We start from the raw sequence: 19454 nt of genomic DNA, 5'->3' as shown, positions 1-19454 counted from the left end.
TGACCAGACATGACCCGCACACCCACCGAGGACACCACCACCGAGGGAGGCCCCGCCTCCTGCCGCCCGTTCAGCCACCAGAGTGTTTGCCGTGTCAACAAGATGGAGATAGCTTAGCGCACACTGGAGATGTTTGCCTCCTGAGGATAAGCGTTGTTTCCCTGAGACGACGACCAAACAAACAGAAGCTCCCACCCGAGAGGAAAGAGGAACCACAGGGGAAGCCGCCCATGCCCCCATGAAGAACGAGCGCCTGCTGCTGCGCTCTTTTCAAAAGCAGCGCAAATGAAATCAAAGGAAAGTTTGTTTTGGACGTCTCAAGAACTGGCCACACGTTTACCTCGACTGAGAACCTGGACCTCCATCTGCTCCCTTCTGGCCCAACACGCATCTAGAACCACAAGACACCTCCACATGTTTAAAAGACTCCACCATGGGACTCCAGTCCAGTCATCAAGGGAGTTCTCTGTCTGTCCCCTCTTAAACCGAACACTAGTAGGTGATGCATTTTATGGACTTTGTCCCTCTCTGTTTCTCTGTCTGCCCCCCCCACACAAACAAAACCCTAATAAATATCTTTTGTGTTTTCTCTCTGTCTGTCCCCTCTTAAACCACATGCTCTTAGGTGATGTCTTTTATTGCAATCTCTCCTGTTTTTCTCTCTGTCCACACTTTGGCCAAGCACCAGTATTTGATGCTGTCTTTTATGGCTTTTAATTCTCTCTGTTCTGTCTGTCTGTCCCCTCTTAAATGAAGTACTACTAGGTGCCATTATATTGCATTTCCCCCCATTTCTGTTTGTCCCCTTTTAAACCAAGCATACTGTATTAGGTGATTGTTTGATTGCTTTTCCTTCTTTTTGTCTGTCTGTCCCCTCTTAAACCAAGCATACTGTATTAGGTGATTATTTGATTGCTTTTTCTTCTTTTCTCTGTCTGTCCCCCATTAAGCCAAGCATACTGTATTAGGTCATGTACCTGATTGCTTTCCTTTTTGTCTGTCTGTCCCCTCTTAAACCAAGCATACTGTATTAGGTGATGTATTTGATTGCTTTTTCTTCTGTTTGTCCCTCTGTCCCCTCTTAAACCAAGCATACTGTACTAGGTGATGTATTTAATTGCTTTTTCTTCTTTTTCTATCCGTCCCCTCTTAAACCAAGCATACTGTATTACACTAGGTGATGTATTTGATTGCTTTTACTTCTGTTTCTGTGTCTGTCCCCTCTTAAACCAAGCATACTGTATTAGGTGATGTATTTGACTGCTTTTTCTTCTGTTTGTCCCTCTGTCCCCTCTTAAACCAAGCATACTGTATTAGGTGATGTATTTGACTGCTTTTACTTCTGTTTCTGTGTCTGTCCCCTCTTAAACCAAGCATTCACTATTAGGTGATGTTGTCTTACATTACTTTTTGTTATCGGTTTTGCTGTCCCCTCTTAAACCAAGTGCTGCTAGGTGGTATTTTATTGCTTTCCCTGTTTCTCTGCCTGTCCCCTCTTAAACAAAGCATATTATGTCATGTCTTTTATTGATTATAGTCTTTTCTCTCTCTGTCCCCTCTTGCGCCAAGTGCCAAAAATGGCTGTCTTGTTACTGTTTTCTTTTCTCTGCTTGTCCCTTCTTACATAAACTAAACCGAGCACTAGTTGGTGATGCTGTTGCTGTCTTCTATTACTGCTCTGTACGCTCCCAAGGTCTGGCCCCTCTGATATTCACCAAAACCAGAGACTAGGAGCTGATGTTGTTGCCTGCACTGCAAAAGCTAAATCTGAATTGGACTGACAATGGAGGCGCCTTCGTGGAGGAAACGATGACAGAATATTTCATTCATTACTGCTTCAGACTTGAAGCTCCACCCACCACTTCATCCTGCAACAATTCATTACGTTTGAATCAATTAGCCGTCATCATCAAGTACCTCCATGATTGACAGGTCCGCATACAGGCAGACAGATGACTTATGACGCTCACATCGATTAATGATTGATCGATGCGGCGAGGCCGTCCATCAGTGAAGGACTGGACAGGAAGTCCAAGGAGGAAAACAAGAGTCTGATTAGCATCTCAGACAGGAAGTCATTCACCTTTCCTTGTCTGCAATTAGCCGGGAGGCGGAGCGTGGATGCCGCTGGCCTCGTGATTGGCAGGCGGGATAATTCCAATTGAAAAGCACTCAGGGAACGTGATACTTAGCAGGACACGGGAGGACATTTTGGCCGGAAATCATTGGAACGTCTGTGAGATGCACTAAATGCAGGACATTTCCTAAAGTATGGATTGTTTGGACCAACATCCCTAAGAAGAAATAGCCCAAACAAAATGTCCTCACAAGAAAAAAGTGGAAAAAAATGTCCCTGTTAGGACAAAATGTCCTAAAGACAATGTTCCTGTTAGTACAGTACAAATGTCCTAACCAAAAAAATGGGAAAAATCTAGGAATATGTCCCCACAAGAATTGACAAAACAAAATGTCCTCAAAGGGACAAATGCTTCTATCAGAAAAAAAAATCCCTGTAGGAAAAATGTCCCCACAAATAAAAAAGTCAAGTGAAAAATGTCCCCATTAGACAAAATGTCCTCACAAGTCAAAAAGTCACAAAAAAGTGTCCCCATAAGACAATATGTCCTCAAAGGGACAAATGCTTCTATCGGGAAAAAAAAATCCCTATAGGAAAAATGTCCCCACAGATAAAAAAGTCAAGTGAAAAATGTCCCCATAAGACAAAATGTCCTCAAAGGGACAAATGCTTCTATCGGAAAAAAAATTCCCTGTAGGAAAAATGTCCTCACGAATAAAAAAGTCAAGTGAAAAATGTCTCCATTAGACAAAATGTCTTCACAAGTCAAAAAGTCACAAAAAAGTGTCCCCATAAGACAACATGTCCCCAAAAGGGACAAATGCTTCTATAGGAAAACAAATTCCCTGTAGGAAAAATGTCCCCTCAAATAAAAAAGTCATGTGAAAAATGTCCCCATTAGACAAAATGTCCTCACAAGTCAAAAAGTCACAAAAAAAGTGTCCCCATTAGACAAAATGTCCTCAAAGGGACAAATGCTTGTATCGAAAAAAAAAATCCCTGTAGGAAAAATGTCCCCACAAATAAAAAAGTCAAGTGAAAAATGTCCCCATTAGACAAAATGTCCTCACAAGTCAAAAAGTCACAAAAAAGTGTCCCCATAAGACAATATGTCCTCAAAGGGACAAATGCTTCTATCGGGAAAAAAAAATCCCTATAGGAAAAATGTCCCCACAGATAAAAAAGTCAAGTGAAAAATGTCCCCATAAGACAAAATGTCCTCAAAGGGACAAATGCTTCTATCGGAAAAAAAATTCCCTGTAGGAAAAATGTCCTCACGAATAAAAAAGTCAAGTGAAAAATGTCTCCATTAGACAAAATGTCTTCACAAGTCAAAAAGTCACAAAAAAGTGTCCCCATAAGACAACATGTCCCCAAAAGGGACAAATGCTTCTATAGGAAAACAAATTCCCTGTAGGAAAAATGTCCCCTCAAATAAAAAAGTCATGTGAAAAATGTCCCCATTAGACAAAATGTCCTCACAAGTCAAAAAGTCACAAAAAAAGTGTCCCCATTAGACAAAATGTCCTCAAAGGGACAAATGCTTGTATCGAAAAAAAAAATCCCTGTAGGAAAAATGTCCCCACAAATAAAAAAGTCAAGTGAAAAATGTCCCCATTAGACAAAATGTCTTCATAAGTAAAAAAATCAACTGTCCTCATGAGAAAAAATTTCCCCTTAGAAAAAAACGACCTTGTAAGAAAAGCATTTTCTCAGAAGAATAATGTTGTCTTGTAAAAATGTCCCACTGGTTATTATTATATTATTATATATATATATATATATATATAAGTATTGCATTGTGTGTTGTGTAATAATACACAAATAATAATTATTATTATCATTTGCGTTGTTGTGTCACAGCCTCACCATCACACGTGTGCGTGTTGCAAAGCGCCTCCTCCGTGTGCAGCCCTAAGCAGATGTCCCCTCCGCTGGATGGCGGCGGGCTGTTGCAGGAGCGCGTACGCTGGTAGTGACCGCCGCCGCAACCCACCGAGCACTGGGACCAGGATGACCAGCATGACCACGCCCCTTTGACTGAAACCACAACATCACTACCGATCAACACACACACATATGGCGCTGCTTTTTTAGGTCAGAGTGAGAGCTCTTGATCTAGAAGTTCACTAAAAGTTTGGAAGCAAACTCTTGTTCTATCTTTGTCACATACACACACGCACATGCACATGCACACACACACACACACACGCACACACACACGCACACGCAGACTAATCTATATTGGCTCCATCCGTCTCTAATCTCATCATCAATTACAATTTCGCAGCCAGTCTCTGTTTTGTCACCATCCCTGTCCTTGGCCACAGAGTGTCTATGTGGCGTGCACGTCCAGGCAGGCTGTGCACGTGAGGCTCAATTCATGGACTCCCTGATTGGAACCCTCCCACCCCCACCCCTACCCCACCGCTGCAACGCCACCACTGTAGACGGGATGCATTCAAGGACACGTAGCCTAGAGTTTCTTTGTGATGGCCAAAAATATACTCAGCCCTGCTGTGTGTGTTTGTGTTCATAAGCCCCGCCCACCCAGGAAGCAGAGCGGGAGAGGATTGTGAGTTCGCTTCCTCGTGTTCATTCAACAGTCTAGCGCACGTGGCTTGAATACACCCATTTTGTTCATTCTGCCCCATGAAGTCTGCCTAGCAACAAGCCATAAATGAGTTGGGAATGGTTTTGGGGGGTGACTCACCGGGACACGCCTGGACGTTGCAGTCCTGGTATTCCACAGGGGACCCACGACAGGCGACGGGGGCGCTCTTCCCCTCCGGGCCGGAGCAGGATCGCCGTCGGGTGCGGTAACCTTTGGAGCAGCTCTGAGAGCAGCTGGACCACGTATCCCACGACGACCAGCCGTTGCCCGCCACTCTCACCACGGGGGTCCTCAAGAGCTCCTCCACCAAGCCTGCAGAGAACAACACTTCATAGTGGACCCTCGGACTGTGGACTGATGTGGACCTAAGCGGCTTTCACTGTATATAGGATCCATAGGATGCAGGAGGGGTACTAAAAACTAAAAACTAGAAACTAGAAACTAGAAACTAGAAACTAGAAACTACAAACTAAAAACTAAAAACAAATAAAAAATAAAATAAATTAAAATAAAAAAAATAAAAAATAAAAAATAAAAAAAATAAAAAATAAAAAATAAAAAATAAAAAATAAAAAATAAAAAATAAAAAAAAAAAAATAAAAAATAAAAAATAAAAAATAAAAAATAAAAAATAAAAAATAAAAAATAAAAAATAAAAAATAAAAAATAAAAAATAAAAAATAAAAAATAAAAAATAAAAAATAAATTGCTGGTTGCTCTTGGCACGTGGTTGGGTGCCTCAAGCTGGGTGAGGGTGGTTGGATATGGGGCTTTTATTCTGTGTGGACAAAGAATAATATATATGTGTTTTAATATAATATATGTAATAATATAATATATTTTGTTGGGACGAGGTTGGAATCTGGGTGGTTAGTAGGGTGGGACTAGATAAGTCTTGACTTCTTCCCACTCCCTTTCGAACATGTGTACATTTATATATACATAGGTATTTTTATTTGTATTGATTTTGGAAAAATATATATTTTTTAATGTAAAAAATGTAATAATAAATAAATATCTAAAAAATATTAAAGGTCCAAAGGAGGTCATCTATGATAGCTAAGTCCGTGATGACCTCCAGTGACCTCATATATGAGAACAAGCTGCAGAGAGGAATATGAATGGTCCTGGAATCATCTGCTGATGGATGATTAAAGGGCCCCGGGGCGGCCAGCCCGACTGGAAAAGAAGATTTCTCTTTACGGAAAGTGACAGCAGGAAAAATGTTGCTCCTATAAAATGTCCCCTCACACGTTGTCAAAGTAAAGTAACCATCATGAATCCTTCAACAAGCCTTTTTTTTTAAACACCACTTCACTGAGGGTTCATAGCTGACAACCTCGGAAAGAAAAATGGAACGTGACATCAATCGTGGCCGCATCCCACGCCACCGCGACGTCGCCGACGAGGAAAAGGTTGATTAGAAAAACAAATCAGCGCTAGAACGCCTCACTCTAAGACCATTTTAGCCAATCAGAAGCATGAATAAAGTTATTCTTGAAATATATCTTTTCACAAAAATCTTTTCCTCCTTTTTTAGTTGGGAACTGATATTTTCCAGAAACCTCCCTATGTTCTACTGCTGATTACTAAAGAACAGGAAATGATAGAAATAAAGTTTTTTTTCTGATGAAAGAGGTGAGTCTAATCCTTGTTTTGGTAGGTTCCATGTTTATATAGCCGTAGAACACAATACTCTGTGTGCCTTGAAAGAGCCGTCTAAATGGTCTAAACCGGCCAGGACTGAAGGGGTTGTCTTTTAAAGATTTGAATGAGTTAAAGTGAAGATATTTTGGATTTTAATTAAGTGTAACTTAGCCGGGATTTGCCTTCATTGTGTATAAAAAGAAATAAAAAAAATAAAAAAATATTTATATCGATGGTTAGGCCTGAAATTGTTAAAAAAAGACTTGATGCAAAGAACGTAAAAAAAAAAGATTCTGCGTGTTCTTCTGGCTGTACTTTTTCTTTTTTTTTTGGCCCACGGCACATTCTAAAAATATAACTTAACAAGAAAACAGCAAAAATGATTTGTTCTGCTTGTTCTACTTGCATTAATGACACTTGGAGCCACGCCCCCAAATACGCATACACTCTATTTGAGTGATAAACAACCATAAACGCCATTGCGAGACTAACGTTACTTTGCCACAACACCCTTTTATATTTATTATTGTGGCAAAAATAAAGCTGTGTACAAAATAAATCGTTCTTGTGGCCGTAAATTCAACCAACAGTGCCACCTGCTGTTGTGGAGTACAAATTACAGGCCACTTCTCAGAAAGGTTACCATCATTTGTGGTGTAAGATTAGCGCCAAAAGTCACGTGACAGTTTTTTGGGGATATTTTGGGGGATTCAATTTGCATGAAGAGCAAGCGATGGCGACCTGTCGCCCGCCGCCCAATGACTTACCGTCCGTCTCGCAGGCGGCCGTGCCGTCGTTGGGGCAGTAGCGCGTCTCCACCTTCCTGCGTCCCATCTGCAGCTCGTGGGGGTCGGCCAGACGAGCGCGGCACATGTAGCGCGTCCGCTGCTCCTGCCGGGCACCGCCCTGTGTCACGTTAACCGGCATCCATGGGGTCCAGGGGGTGTTCCTCTTTACCTCCGGACACGCCTCCAGGTTACAAGCTTTGTACTCCTAAAAAGGCAACAGGAACAGGAAGTGCTCAAACGGATGCTTCATCAAGTCTGAGTTCTTGTTGCCAAATCTTTACCAGGGCGCATCCCGGGCAGCTGTTGCCGTTCTCGCAGGAGCGGACTCGTGAGTGGACGCCTCCGCCGCACTCGCTACTGCATTTGGTCCAAGACCCCCACGGGGACCAGAGGACCGGCTGGGGACACGAAAGCCCTTCGTTACAAAACCTGCAAGGATGTCAGGAGTTAAAAGTGCTGAGTAAGCAAAACGGAGCTGCTGACGACCGCTTCTCGTCACCTCTCGTCCCGGCCCGGCCCCACGCACACGCGTCCCCCGTGACGCGGGGAGGGATTGTTGCAAGAGCGCTGGCGCAGCTCAAAGCCAGTGCCGCAAGTTGTGCTGCACTGTCCCCATGACGACCAAGGTGTCCAGCCTCCGTTTCTACGTCAACGCAGAAAAACACTCGGTTTTGGACCAAATGATAGCAACAATTCATCGGCGTTGGACCGTTCCCCACCTGGAGCAGTTGGCAACTTCGATGGTGGCGCCCTCGCAATTCCTGCCCCCGCAGCGAGGGGCGGGGCTGTCGCATGACCTGGATCGGCACAAGCATGCGCTGACGCCGTCCGCACCGTCGTTGTTGTTGCACGTCTGCCACGGCGTCCAGTCCCCGAAGGCGCCATGAGTGGTCTGGTTCTGCATCTGGGAAAAAAAACAAAGACCCGTCGGTTGGCGTTGTTGGACGGGTCTATTTCCTGGATGCCAGTCTCTTACCGGGCATGCTGTGATGTTCTGCTTCCACTGGCTCATGTTGCTGCTGTCCTCCAGCGTCGTGCAGCGCCGCTTCCTGGTGTCCCAGCCGCAGTACGGGTCTCTGGCCTCCAGACAGAGCCTACACCGGGCGAAGTCGTCATTAGGATGCACGTCAGCATCACAGCATATTATAGCAATCCTCAAACACAAGTCAAAAAGCGATTAAATATTCATAAGCCGCCCCGAGGCTTAATGGCTGCTAATTGAATGTAAATCCGCTAATGAGGAGGCGGAGCCAAAGGACAAATGTAGCAGCTGAACAAGTTCACTTCCTGCCTGCCTTCCAAACACCTCCTTCTGCCTCCTCCTCGTCTCCTTCCTTCCATTAAAAAGGTGTCATCGGGTCTCTTCCTTCCTGGCAGGAAGCCTCACGCGTGCCTCCCAGAGTCCAGCAGGGTTCTGGCGTGAAGGCTGAGGTGTCAGCGGGTCAGCGGTTTCCGTCTCTGAGCAGGTGAGGACGTAAAAAGCTTCCTCGGTGACATTGACTCAAATGACATTTCCATCAGCAGCACGCCGTCATCGTAATGAGGACAGCCCGGCCTGTCTAACGCTCCATTTCTGAGGTCCACCTTTTTTTTGGCTCAAGGTCGTCTCATTTGCAGATCAGCAGCGTGGAGCCATGAATAGAAGGAGCGTGTGACCTTGGAACCTAAATGTTTCTGTTGCAAAAGCCCAAAATGCAAGCAGTGGATCAGATTCCAAAGAAAAACATATTTTTGGACGGATGAAAAGGAAATCAGAAATAGTGATAAAGGCGTATCTCTCTCTAAATGAACTACAACACAAATACAAGGAATTAAGACGCTGCATTGAAATTGCCAATGTAGTACTCTACATTGGTCACTAGGTGTCAGTAATCGTTCGGTGAGATTGAGGCGCTGATTGCAGGTTTAAACACCCTCACAACAGGCCAAATTGAACCACCAACCTCACATTTATCGCAACAAAGTCATATTTAGGATTAAAAAAAATAAATAAAATAAAATAAAATAAAATAAAATAAAATAAAATAAAATAAAATAAAATAAAATAAAATAAAATAAAATAAAATAAAATAAAATAAAAAATAAAAATAAATAAAAATAAAAATAAATAAATAAAAAAAATAAAAATAAAAATAAAAATTTTAAGAAAAAATTTAAAAATACATGAATACATAAAAATATTAAATTACATTTTTTTCATTAAATTATATTAGAAAAGCAGGAAGTGAACAAATGTAACAGTTACTGATTGTAAAGGTACCAGATGGTGGGGTAGGATTTAATAAGCTTTGCGGAACTGGGAACTGATTATGGGATGCACTTAATTGTAATGTGATGCATGTTCAAATGAAATTAAAACATTATCATTACCATTACCAATGTATCCCTTCTTTTTCCGCTTGTAAGTAGTGACATAAAACACGGTCTGTACACTTCAGAAGCATCTATGATGGCCACAGTTAGACCCTGGAACAGATGATCCATATTTACATTACGGGTACTTTCTATGGGGAAAACGTAAACAAACAAATGAAAGGTCAAACAGCGCCCTGAAACCCGAACGAGACATCGATCAGAGCAAACTAGCCGGGTGGCTTTTGACCTATGAATGACATTGTGTCTTTACCGAGACGTTGGCGTGCACGCGAGCATCTGCGTGTGTTCCATGTATGTTTAATTCAGCAGCGTGAAGGCCCTCTGGCTCGCTATCCAAGCGTCATCAGTCAAAACACAACTTGTTAAATTTTAAACAGGCCGAGCAGCAGAGAGCCCCCCCCCACCCACCGCCGTGCCTCTAAACCAATATGTCTGACCCCCTGCATGAACATAAATCCTCTGCATTGTCTCTGGCTGTAATTGGCGATTTCAATCGTTTGCAAATGCTGTAAAAAGCGCTGTCTGGTTTTATTACGCCGCATAAAAACAACGTGGCCGTGTATAATCGCCGCAATGATCGGCACAGCTGATAAACGAGGGCTAACAATCCCACATTGTTTGCCGGAGCGCTGACACTCGGGGAGTATCCGGATGATCAGACGCCCTCCGCAGGAGTGCTGACACCCCCAAGAGGGGGACACTGACAGGCTGGCGCTCCTCAGCCTCACTCCAGAGGACAGGCTCCCTCCCTCGGGCTGCAGTCCGCCTGCTTCAGCAGTTTGGGATGATGCAATGATGCAACACTGCTAGCACTCACTGTGGATACGTCCAATTACAGTCGGCATCAAGTCCACAAGACCGCCAATCGGTAGGATTAGACTCTACGTCTTCATCGATACGCCTTCTGGCTGCATTTTGGAATTACGACCCATTCACAGAAAAATGGGAGAAATGGTTCTGTTACAACAAAGCGCTATCAGACGCTAGCAAACAAACTCTAGTCAAGTTAAAACGCGATGTGTCATGTGTCATCCTCACCACTAGGGGAGCTGCAAAGTTAAGACCAAGCAGCCCACAAACACAGTACAACAGTACAACATAGTACTTCATTTGCATTTTAAAAAGAAGGGACATTCCTTGGAGGACAACGGTGTCCAAATTCTGGATAGGGGGCATAGAAAGACCGTCTCTAAACAGAGGAGGGGGTGTGTAACGTCACGGGAAGGGGCCACACGGTGAAAAATGAAAAGATGCACGCGCTACTTTAAATTTTTCAAGTATTTGTACTTTAGTTCTGACTTTATTCCCATATTATTTCGACTTTTTTATGACATTGCAACAACCTAACAACCTAATTTTCCACAAATTGCAACTTTAATTTTTGCTTTGTTTGTTTCTTATATTATTACGACCTTTTCGATTGTAAAATGCATTCATTCATTCATTCATTTTCTACTGCTTTTCCTCACGAGGGTCGTGAGGGGTGCTGGAGCCTATCCCAGCTGTCTTCGGGCGAGAGGCGGGGTCAGCCAATCACAGGGCACATATAGACAAACAACCATTCACACTCACATTCATACCTATGGACAATTTGGAGTGGCTAATTAACCTGTTAACCCGTGTTAACCTGCATGTTTTTGGAATGTGGGAGGAAACCGGAGTACCCGGAGAAAACCCACGCATGCACGGGGAGAACATGCAAACTCCACACAGAGATGGCCGAGGGTGGAATTGAACCCTGGTCTCCTAGCTGTGAGGTCTGCGTGCTAACCACTCGACCACCGTGCCGCCCCTATTGTAAAATTGCTACGGATTTTAAAATTTTTTACGATTGTTTTTTCTGTTCTGATGAAATTATGTAATCAAAATATGCTGCTAGCTGACATTGTTGACATGACGTCACACGTACCGCATTCTTAGCCAGTCAAGTGCTAGCCCACGCTAACACCCAGCAAGGTCATTTTCCATATGGATTCCCGTCCGCGTTGAAGTCGCGTGTTTGTTATCGTGGCGTATCTGTCGGCTAACTACGTATTGTGCTGTCGTGTTACGCCGCCGTTGTGTTTCGCGGCAGCGAAAGCATCCTGCAAATTCAATTAAGTCAAAGTGCTTTTAATGCTTCGTCTTTTCTTTTATTGATCCACGCTGGCGCTAGATGCTTTAGCTCATCCATCTTTGGATTTATTTATTTATCTGGCATCCCGCAGCAGGTGATATGTAGCCTTTTAGAGATTGCTAAAGACAAATGCTGCAGTGTGTGTTTGTCCTCTATTTGCGGTGATTATGTGTGACCTGGCCACTTGGCAGCTAACGCTAATAGCAGCATGCTGTCCTCCGACCGGCCAGCTTCGCTAACTCACCCTGAGAGGTGATTTACTCCGGATGCTGCCATGCGCTACTAGCGTAGATGCTATGTTTACGTTTACGCTTCATCTGCTGTAAGGTCTTGGATGTAAATGGTTCATAACAATTAATTATTAATTGATTGTGTGGAATGGATTGTTGATTAATTGTGTCTTTAAGTGATGAGAATGCAGTACTTAGCAGCAACCAGAAGAGGCGCTGTTGAGTCTACTACTGTAGAGAAATGTTCCAATGGACAATTAAGAAGCTTTCTTAAGGATTTTTGCTACAAACCACAACAAGAGCTCCTTTGTTTGTGTGGTAGCGCTAAAACTTAACAATTGCTGAGTGCGGATGTTGCGGCGCGGGTTCGACTCCCGAGCATGTGAAAAACTTTCAGAATGAGCGGAAGTCGCTCGTCTTCAACTGGAGGTCGGCGTGAAAGTCTGTACTCACGTCTCGGTGTTGTAGGTGGAGCACCTCTCCAGGGGGATCTTCAGGACTCGGTCACCGAGACCAACAAAGAGCGAGCGGTCGCTGTGCAAGATCTGCAGGCTCAGGATAGGCTGTCGCGTGGCCGAGGGGAGGAGCTCCATCTCCTCCAGGTAACAGCCTTGGAGACTCTTGTTGGGCGTGGCCAGGGCCTTCAGGATGCTGCCATATTCTGTGCCGGAAGAACGACACGCAACATCACGCTTTGGTCTGAGACATTTCGACAATAATAGCCGTGTGTTGACCTCGTTAGAAGCTGTACACAGACTCCTCTAAAGTATATCCAAGTTTACTTTCCAAAACAGCTCATTTTTGTCAGAATGGATGCTCTGCTGCACATCGCTGCCTCCCACAGGTCAGTCCAGGTACTAAAATCAAGTCTTTACCTCATTCAATATCAGGAGTAACATTATCAAGAGGCAAAAATAGGTGATGATGCAAGTCTCCGCTGATGCATGTCACTTTCAGAGCACTTTTAAGCAGCTTTGGGCACATTACTTTAAAAAAGTAATCAGTTATAGTTACTTCTCCAAAAACGGTTACTAACTGAGTTTCTCCACTACAAAAGTAACTAGTTACCAGTAAAAGTAACTATTGCATTACTCGCCCATGCTGCAACACCAAGATTTCAAGATTTCCAGCTGAAATCTGTGAGCTAGCTTTGGTATCCTTCCCCTAGATCATGATGTCGAACAATATTTGATTTCAGGTCATGTGACAGTTGTTTCGAGTGCTACCATGGTGCTACTCCTCAGAGTCTTAAATACCTTTTCTCATGATTGGCTTCCCTGGGGTATGTGGGTCAAGGGTCAATGAGCTTACCAAACATATTTTGTAATAATAATAATAATAATAATAATCATAATAATATTCACTGGGCTACTTTTGATTTTCAGTAATTATTGGAAATCTTGAAAATGATCAAGGGTGCCCAAACATTTTCATATGATTGTAATTGAGCTGTCACAAAAGTAAAACAAAAATATATTTTTTTAGTTGGGAACTGATATTTTCCTGAAACTTACCTACAGTATGTTCTACTGCTGATTACTAAAGGTAGAAACAAACAATTTTTTCTAATGAAAGACAGGAGTCTAATCTTTCTTTGGGTAGGTACCCCTTTGAGGGGTTGCTGGGACTGAATGAGGTCCCAAGTACGGACTTTAGTCTTCACAAAGAACGCGTACTGACCCGTGCTGATGTACATGACGTGGTAAAGCGTGTCCATGCCCTGCACGATGTCCACCACCAGGTGAGAGAAGCGCACGTCGTCCTGCATGACCAGGGGGTCCACCGACTCGGGCTGGACCACCTCGTTCATCAGGTAGAGACGCTGGGCGTCCTGCAGGCTGCGCTCCGTCAGACCCTCGTTCGGACCCCCGTCCTTGATGGTGCCACACTGACCGGAACGGACCATAGAAGCGGGTGTCAAGCAAGGCCCGACTGGCGAGCGGAGTCACGTGACACTGACCTGGAAGTTGCTGATGGGGTTGGGGGTGGGCAGCCAGGTGGAGCGGGGGTTCTCCTGTGAGCGGAAGGGTCCGTTGAACGTTCGTGTGATGGCGCTGAGGTTGAAGGCGCACACGGCCGACGCTGCGATGCTGTTGCTTTAAGATGACACGTGACAACAGGACAGGGGGGTATGGAAGGGGGTTGGGTAGGGGGTTGGGGGGGTAAGACATATTATTTTCCCAGAAAAAGATTGTGTGAAGAGTGTTCATCTGTGTAATGATGCCATCTTCTTAATGGACCTGTGGACTTCTACAAGCCACTCTTGGATGTCTTGTTTTGGCTGCAGGCTGAGCTTTTCTATCAGCGCTGCGTTCAATGGAACACAATTAAAGTCCTTCTCTCCTACACACCAACACACACACACACACACACACACACCAACACACACACACACACACACACACGCAAATAGAGAGCAGGTGTCACATAAAAAAAGAAATGGCAACTAAACTGGCCGCGTGAATAAAGTTATTACGTCGCCGCTGCTTGGCTGCAGCAGTCAGCAAGCTAATGAGATCCTTTACTACATTTTTATTGGGGTTGCTTGTCGGGCCCGCCCCCACTCGCCTGTCCGTCACCACACTCTCTGCCACTCGCAGGATGCTGCTGACGAGCTGTCAGGAGGAGGATGCTGCATGATAATAACATCACATCAAGGGGACTGGTAATAACATTCATTCATTCGTTTTATACCGCTTATTCTCACGAGGGGTGCTGGAGCCTATCCCAGCTGAGGCGGGGTACACCCTGGACTGGTGGCCAGCCAATCACAGGGCACATATAGACAAACAACCATTCACACTCACATTCATACCTATGGACAATTTGGAGTCGCTAATTAACCTAGCATGTTTTTGGAATGGGGGAGGAAACCGGAGTACCCGGAGAAAACCCACACGTGCACGGGAAGAACATGCAAACTCCACACTAAGATAGTGGGATTGAACTCGGGTCTCCAAGCTGTGAGGTCTGCACGCTAACCACTCGACCACCGTGCAGCCAAACTGAAAAATATTAGTCCATTCATTCATTCATTTTCTACCGCTTATCCTCACGAGGGTCGCGGGGGTGCTGGAACCTATCCCAGCTGTCTTCGGGCGAGAGGCGGGGTACACCCTGGACTGGTGGCCAGCCAATCACAGGGCACATATAGACAAACTCGCCCAAAGAAAGCTGGGATAGGCTCCAGCACCCCGCGACCCTTAAGGATAAGCGGTAGAAAATGAATGAATGAATGAACTTCAAATGTATGCTACTATCCATCCATCCTTATCCTCAATAGGGGGATGCTGGAGCCTATCCCAGCTGTCTTCTTGGGGCGAGAGACGGGGTACACCCTAGACTGGTGGCCAGCCAATCACAGGGCACATATAGACAAACTCGCCCAAAGAAAGCTGGGATAGGCTCCAGCACCCCCGCGACCCTTAAGGATAAGCGGTAGAAAATGAATGAATGAATGAACTTCAAATGTATGCTACTATCCATCCATCCTTACCCTCAATAGGGGATGCTGGAGCCTATCCCAGCTGTCTTTCTGGCGAGATGCGGGGTACACCCTGGACTGGTGGCCAGCCAATCACAGGGCACATATAGACAAACTCGCCCAAAGAAAGCTGGGATAGGCTCCAGCACCCCGCGACCCTTAAGGATAAGCGGTAGAAAATGAATGAATGAGCTTCAAATTTATTCTACTATCCATCCATCCTTACCCTCAATAGGGGATGCTGGAGCCTATCCCAGCTGTCTTTCTGGCGAGAGGCGGGGTACACCCTGGACTGGTGGCCAGCCAATCACAGGGCACATATAGACAAACCCGCCCAAAGAAAGCTGGGATAGGCTCCAGCACCCCCGCGACCCTTGTGAGGATAAGCGGTAGAAAATGAATGAATGAATGAACTTCAATTTTATGCTACTATCCATCCATCCTTATCCTCAATAGGGGGATGCTGGAGCCTATCCCAGCTGTCTTTGGGAGAAAGGCGGGGTACACCCTGGACTGGTGGCCAGCCAATCACAGGGCACATATAGACAAACTCGTCCAAAGAAAGCTGGGATAGGCTCCAGCACCCCCGCAACCCTTGTGAGGATAAGTGGTAGAAAATGAATGAATGAATGAGCTTCAAATTTATTCTACTACTATCCATCCATCCTTATCCTCAATAGGGGGATGCTGGAGCCTATCCCAGCTGTCTTCTGGCGAGAGGCGGGGTACACCCTGGACCGGTGGCCAGCCAATCACAGGGCACATATAGACAAACTCGCCCAAAGAAAGCTGGGATAGGTTCCAGCACCCCGCGACCCTTAAGGATAAGCGGTAGAAAATGAATGAATGAGCTTCAAATTTATTCTACTATCCATCCATCCTTATCCTCAATAGGGGGATGCTGGAGCCTATCCCAGCTGTCTTTGGGCGAGAGGCGGGGTACACCCTGGACTGGTGGCCAGCCAATCACAGGGCACATATAGACAGACAACCATTCGCACTCACATTCATACCTATGGACAATTTGGAGTCGCCAATTAGAATTAGCCTAGCATGTTTTTGGAATGTGGGAGGAAACCGGAATACACGGGGAGAACATGTAAACTCCACAAAGAGATGCCCGAGGGTGGGATTGAACTCTAGTCTCCTCGCTGCGCGCTAACCACTCGACCACCGTGCAGCCATACTGAAAAATACGAGTTGATATTTGTTATTTCACGTGTCGGCCATCTTGGCTAATCATCCAAGGAGCTAGCTGTTGTTCGGCTCCTCCTCCTCCTCCACTCGGAGATGAGAGCGTCTGGAGTGGAGGGCACCGCCAAGCACGTCACAAATAGATAAGGAGGCTCATCATTAGTGAGTAATGGCAGCTCAGACAGTTAATTAAAAGGCGGCCTGGCTCTCTGATGGAGGAGCGGCTCCGTCAGGATGGCGGCGTACAGTTTGTTCTACCAGGAAGCGCCACAGGTAGTCATTATTTTAATCATCAATAAATCAGCTTAACGAGGAGCCTTACAAGATAAAACTGTTATGAGGAGAAAGCAGTCATCTGTGGTCCGGAGCCTCTTTATTAAAAGTGGCTGGATTAGATCATGGCGGCGATGATGGCGGCGATGCCATCACCATGCGGTCTGGCTCTAAAAGGACACGTTTAAAGGGCTGCAGAACCAGAACCAGGACCAGGACCAGGACTATTCATCACCTTACATCTGCGAACATGGGAAGCGCTGGGTGGGGGTTCACTTTAGGACACACAGATGGAGGCGGGATCTCGGATTCTACAGGAACCCCTCACGCTGCTTTCAAAGTACTTCTCAATACTAATACTGCCGAATCAAAGTAGCACTGATGTACTTGGGTCCTCAATCATTACTTCCTGCTAAGAAAAACACTAAGTTTCGAGGTATTGTTGTTTCTTAGGTATTGTTATTTTTCTCTTGCTTTGTGTTGGACCCCAGGGAGGTTCTCTTGAGGAGGTTCTACGTGGAGCTTCAACATTCAAAAACAAGAAATGGCAGCGAGAAAAAAACAATTTGTTGTTTTCAATGTCAGGATCTCGTCATGACAAAGGCAAAAAGGGATGGGATTATTGAGCTTCACCCGAGGTGACCCCCAAAAAATGTGACCGGCCCTGAGCTGTAGGATCCCATTGACCCCAGTTCCTCAATGGGCCCGAATGTAAGGTTGTTACTGGTCCAATAAACATCAGACGCCATCTGAAGACTTTTAAGAACTTCCTCAAAGACCTCGTCTCCTTCAACTCTACAAAAGGATTAGGAGATCCACACGGCACATGATCCTTCAATGGAACGATGGAGCTTCAGATTGTGCGGGGGCGTCAAATGGCTACCTGACAAAGCCAGAGGAATAAGCTAAAAAATAATCTAAGTCCAATTGAGAGTATTTGGAGATGGATGGACATCACAAAAATGGACATCAGTTGCAGAGAGTGGATGCCCTCCACGAAGCCATCTTCATCCCCTGGAGCAACCTTCCCATGGGCCTCCTGGAGACACTGGCATCCATGCTCAAACCAGTTTTGGAGGTGATTCATATTCCCTTTGATCCCTTTTGCAACGTTTTATTTCTCTTTTAAGGGTGATGCTGATGCTTAATGTTTTGTTGCACCGTTTTTAATCTCTAGTTAGAACCACCTTATAATTCATTCAGTTAACCACTAGACCACCGTGCAGCCGATACCTTGAAATTAAACCCTGCAAAATGTCAACGTTTAACTTATTTGTACAATTGAAGTTAATGTTACAAAGAGTCTCTATTCCCTTTTAACATCAACCAGTGAGTAGAATGACTCGATGGTGACTTAAAACATCTCCAGAAGAGTTAGCAAAGCTGCTGTGATGGCCAAGGTTTGACCCTGGAACAGATCAATTCTATTTGCATCATTTTTCTGTAGGAAAATGGGGGCTTACTTCCTGATAATCAATAGGCTTACTTCCCAGATGGATGCAACACTTTGGTCACAGAAAAATTAGCACACACATAAACACAAACCAGCCACTTTATTAGGTACACCTTTCTGTCAGTGTTCCTAATGAAGTGTCCAGCCAGGGTAGCCGTCGAGTCGGCGCACTCACACATTGGTGGTGAAGATGCCGTAGATGAGGTCCTGCTCGGGCAGGTAGAAGGTGCTCTGCAGCTCGTTGTAGTAGAAGGGGATCTCTCCGGAGCGCGAGCAGTTGAGGCGGGCCTTCATGAAGGTGGTCCACGTGTCCTCCAGCAGGAAACGTCCGCCGATGTCGTTCTTGCAGACACGGGCCACCCGCGAGTACACCGTCTTGCCGCAGTCGTGCTCCACCGCATTCTCCCTGAGGAAGAAGAAGGTGAAGAGGCCAACGTCGTAGGCTGAGATGAAGTGGGGCTCTGGTGAGAAGAAGACGAAGAAGAAGAAGAAGAAGAGCATTATTCCGAGCTGACTCTGAGCCAGCGGCAGATATATTTGCAACATTTATCTTCTACATTTCCTGGCTTTGACCCCTCACCTCTCCGTTATTGACTGTAATAAAACCTGGCTATTGTTGAGAAGATAAAAGATGGCTGGTGATAAATCTACGTGATGTTTTGATGGCAAATCCATGCAGGAGCTTCACTTTAACTGGACGTTGGTGATGCTTTATCGCATGCAATGACACCGCCGCTGATGAATATCATTTGGCAACGCTTGGAGCAAACTATGGCGTCGCTGGAAGAAGATCCGGGCTGGAATCTGGGTCCCATCTTGACTTGGATCATCTACTTCATCACTTAGATTGTCAGCGTTTACAAAAACGTGTGACGTCAAGGTTGGTCGGTCGTTAGTCTTTTGGATTTTTATCCAAAATGTCAGAGTGAGAACAACGACAGCAGAGAAACGTGATATTTGCTTAGCGACATTAAAGGTGAGCAGAGTTTGGTTTGAGGTGACATTTGAAGAACTCCGAGGAACGCTAATCCTTTGGGAGAGCGCGTCCTACCCTCATTTGCATAAAAGGCAGGACTGTGATAGATGACATTCAAGACACAAACAGTCGCCACGTTCCGTCCTCAAGTCCACCGCTGACATTTCCTACTTTGAAACAATCCTTACAACTTTTGAGTGTCGCTGCTGGCAGGCAGGACGGTGCT

At 45.2% G+C, this 19454-nt stretch overlaps 1 protein-coding gene across 2 annotated transcripts in view; it reads right to left on the bottom strand.

Moving 5' to 3' along the window:
- sema5ba (sema domain, seven thrombospondin repeats (type 1 and type 1-like), transmembrane domain (TM) and short cytoplasmic domain, (semaphorin) 5Ba) overlaps nt 1-19454 on the bottom strand; it is a 92723-nt gene that overhangs the window by 4286 nt on the left and 68983 nt on the right. Inside the window, exons 9-20 of one of the 2 annotated variants that reach the window (XM_058081857.1) lie at nt 18428-18713; nt 13809-13944; nt 13529-13736; nt 12302-12509; nt 8103-8220; nt 7846-8030; nt 7626-7769; nt 7408-7555; nt 7106-7331; nt 4791-5003; nt 3947-4117; nt 341-391 (exon numbers count right to left, since the gene is read on the bottom strand). In XM_058081857.1, coding sequence (XP_057937840.1) covers nt 341-391; nt 3947-4117; nt 4791-5003; nt 7106-7331; nt 7408-7555; nt 7626-7769; nt 7846-8030; nt 8103-8220; nt 12302-12509; nt 13529-13736; nt 13809-13944; nt 18428-18713 — 2094 coding nt within the window. The remainder of the gene's footprint in view (nt 1-340; nt 392-3946; nt 4118-4790; nt 5004-7105; nt 7332-7407; nt 7556-7625; nt 7770-7845; nt 8031-8102; nt 8221-12301; nt 12510-13528; nt 13737-13808; nt 13945-18427; nt 18714-19454) is intronic. The other variant, XM_058081858.1, reaches the window with a different exon arrangement.

Source organism: Doryrhamphus excisus, chromosome 9 (assembly GCF_030265055.1).
Source record: "Doryrhamphus excisus isolate RoL2022-K1 chromosome 9, RoL_Dexc_1.0, whole genome shotgun sequence".
Lineage (NCBI taxonomy): Eukaryota > Metazoa > Chordata > Actinopteri > Syngnathiformes > Syngnathidae > Doryrhamphus > Doryrhamphus excisus.
Note: the sequence above shows the minus strand (reverse complement) of the source record. Positions and strands in the feature narration are given on the sequence as shown.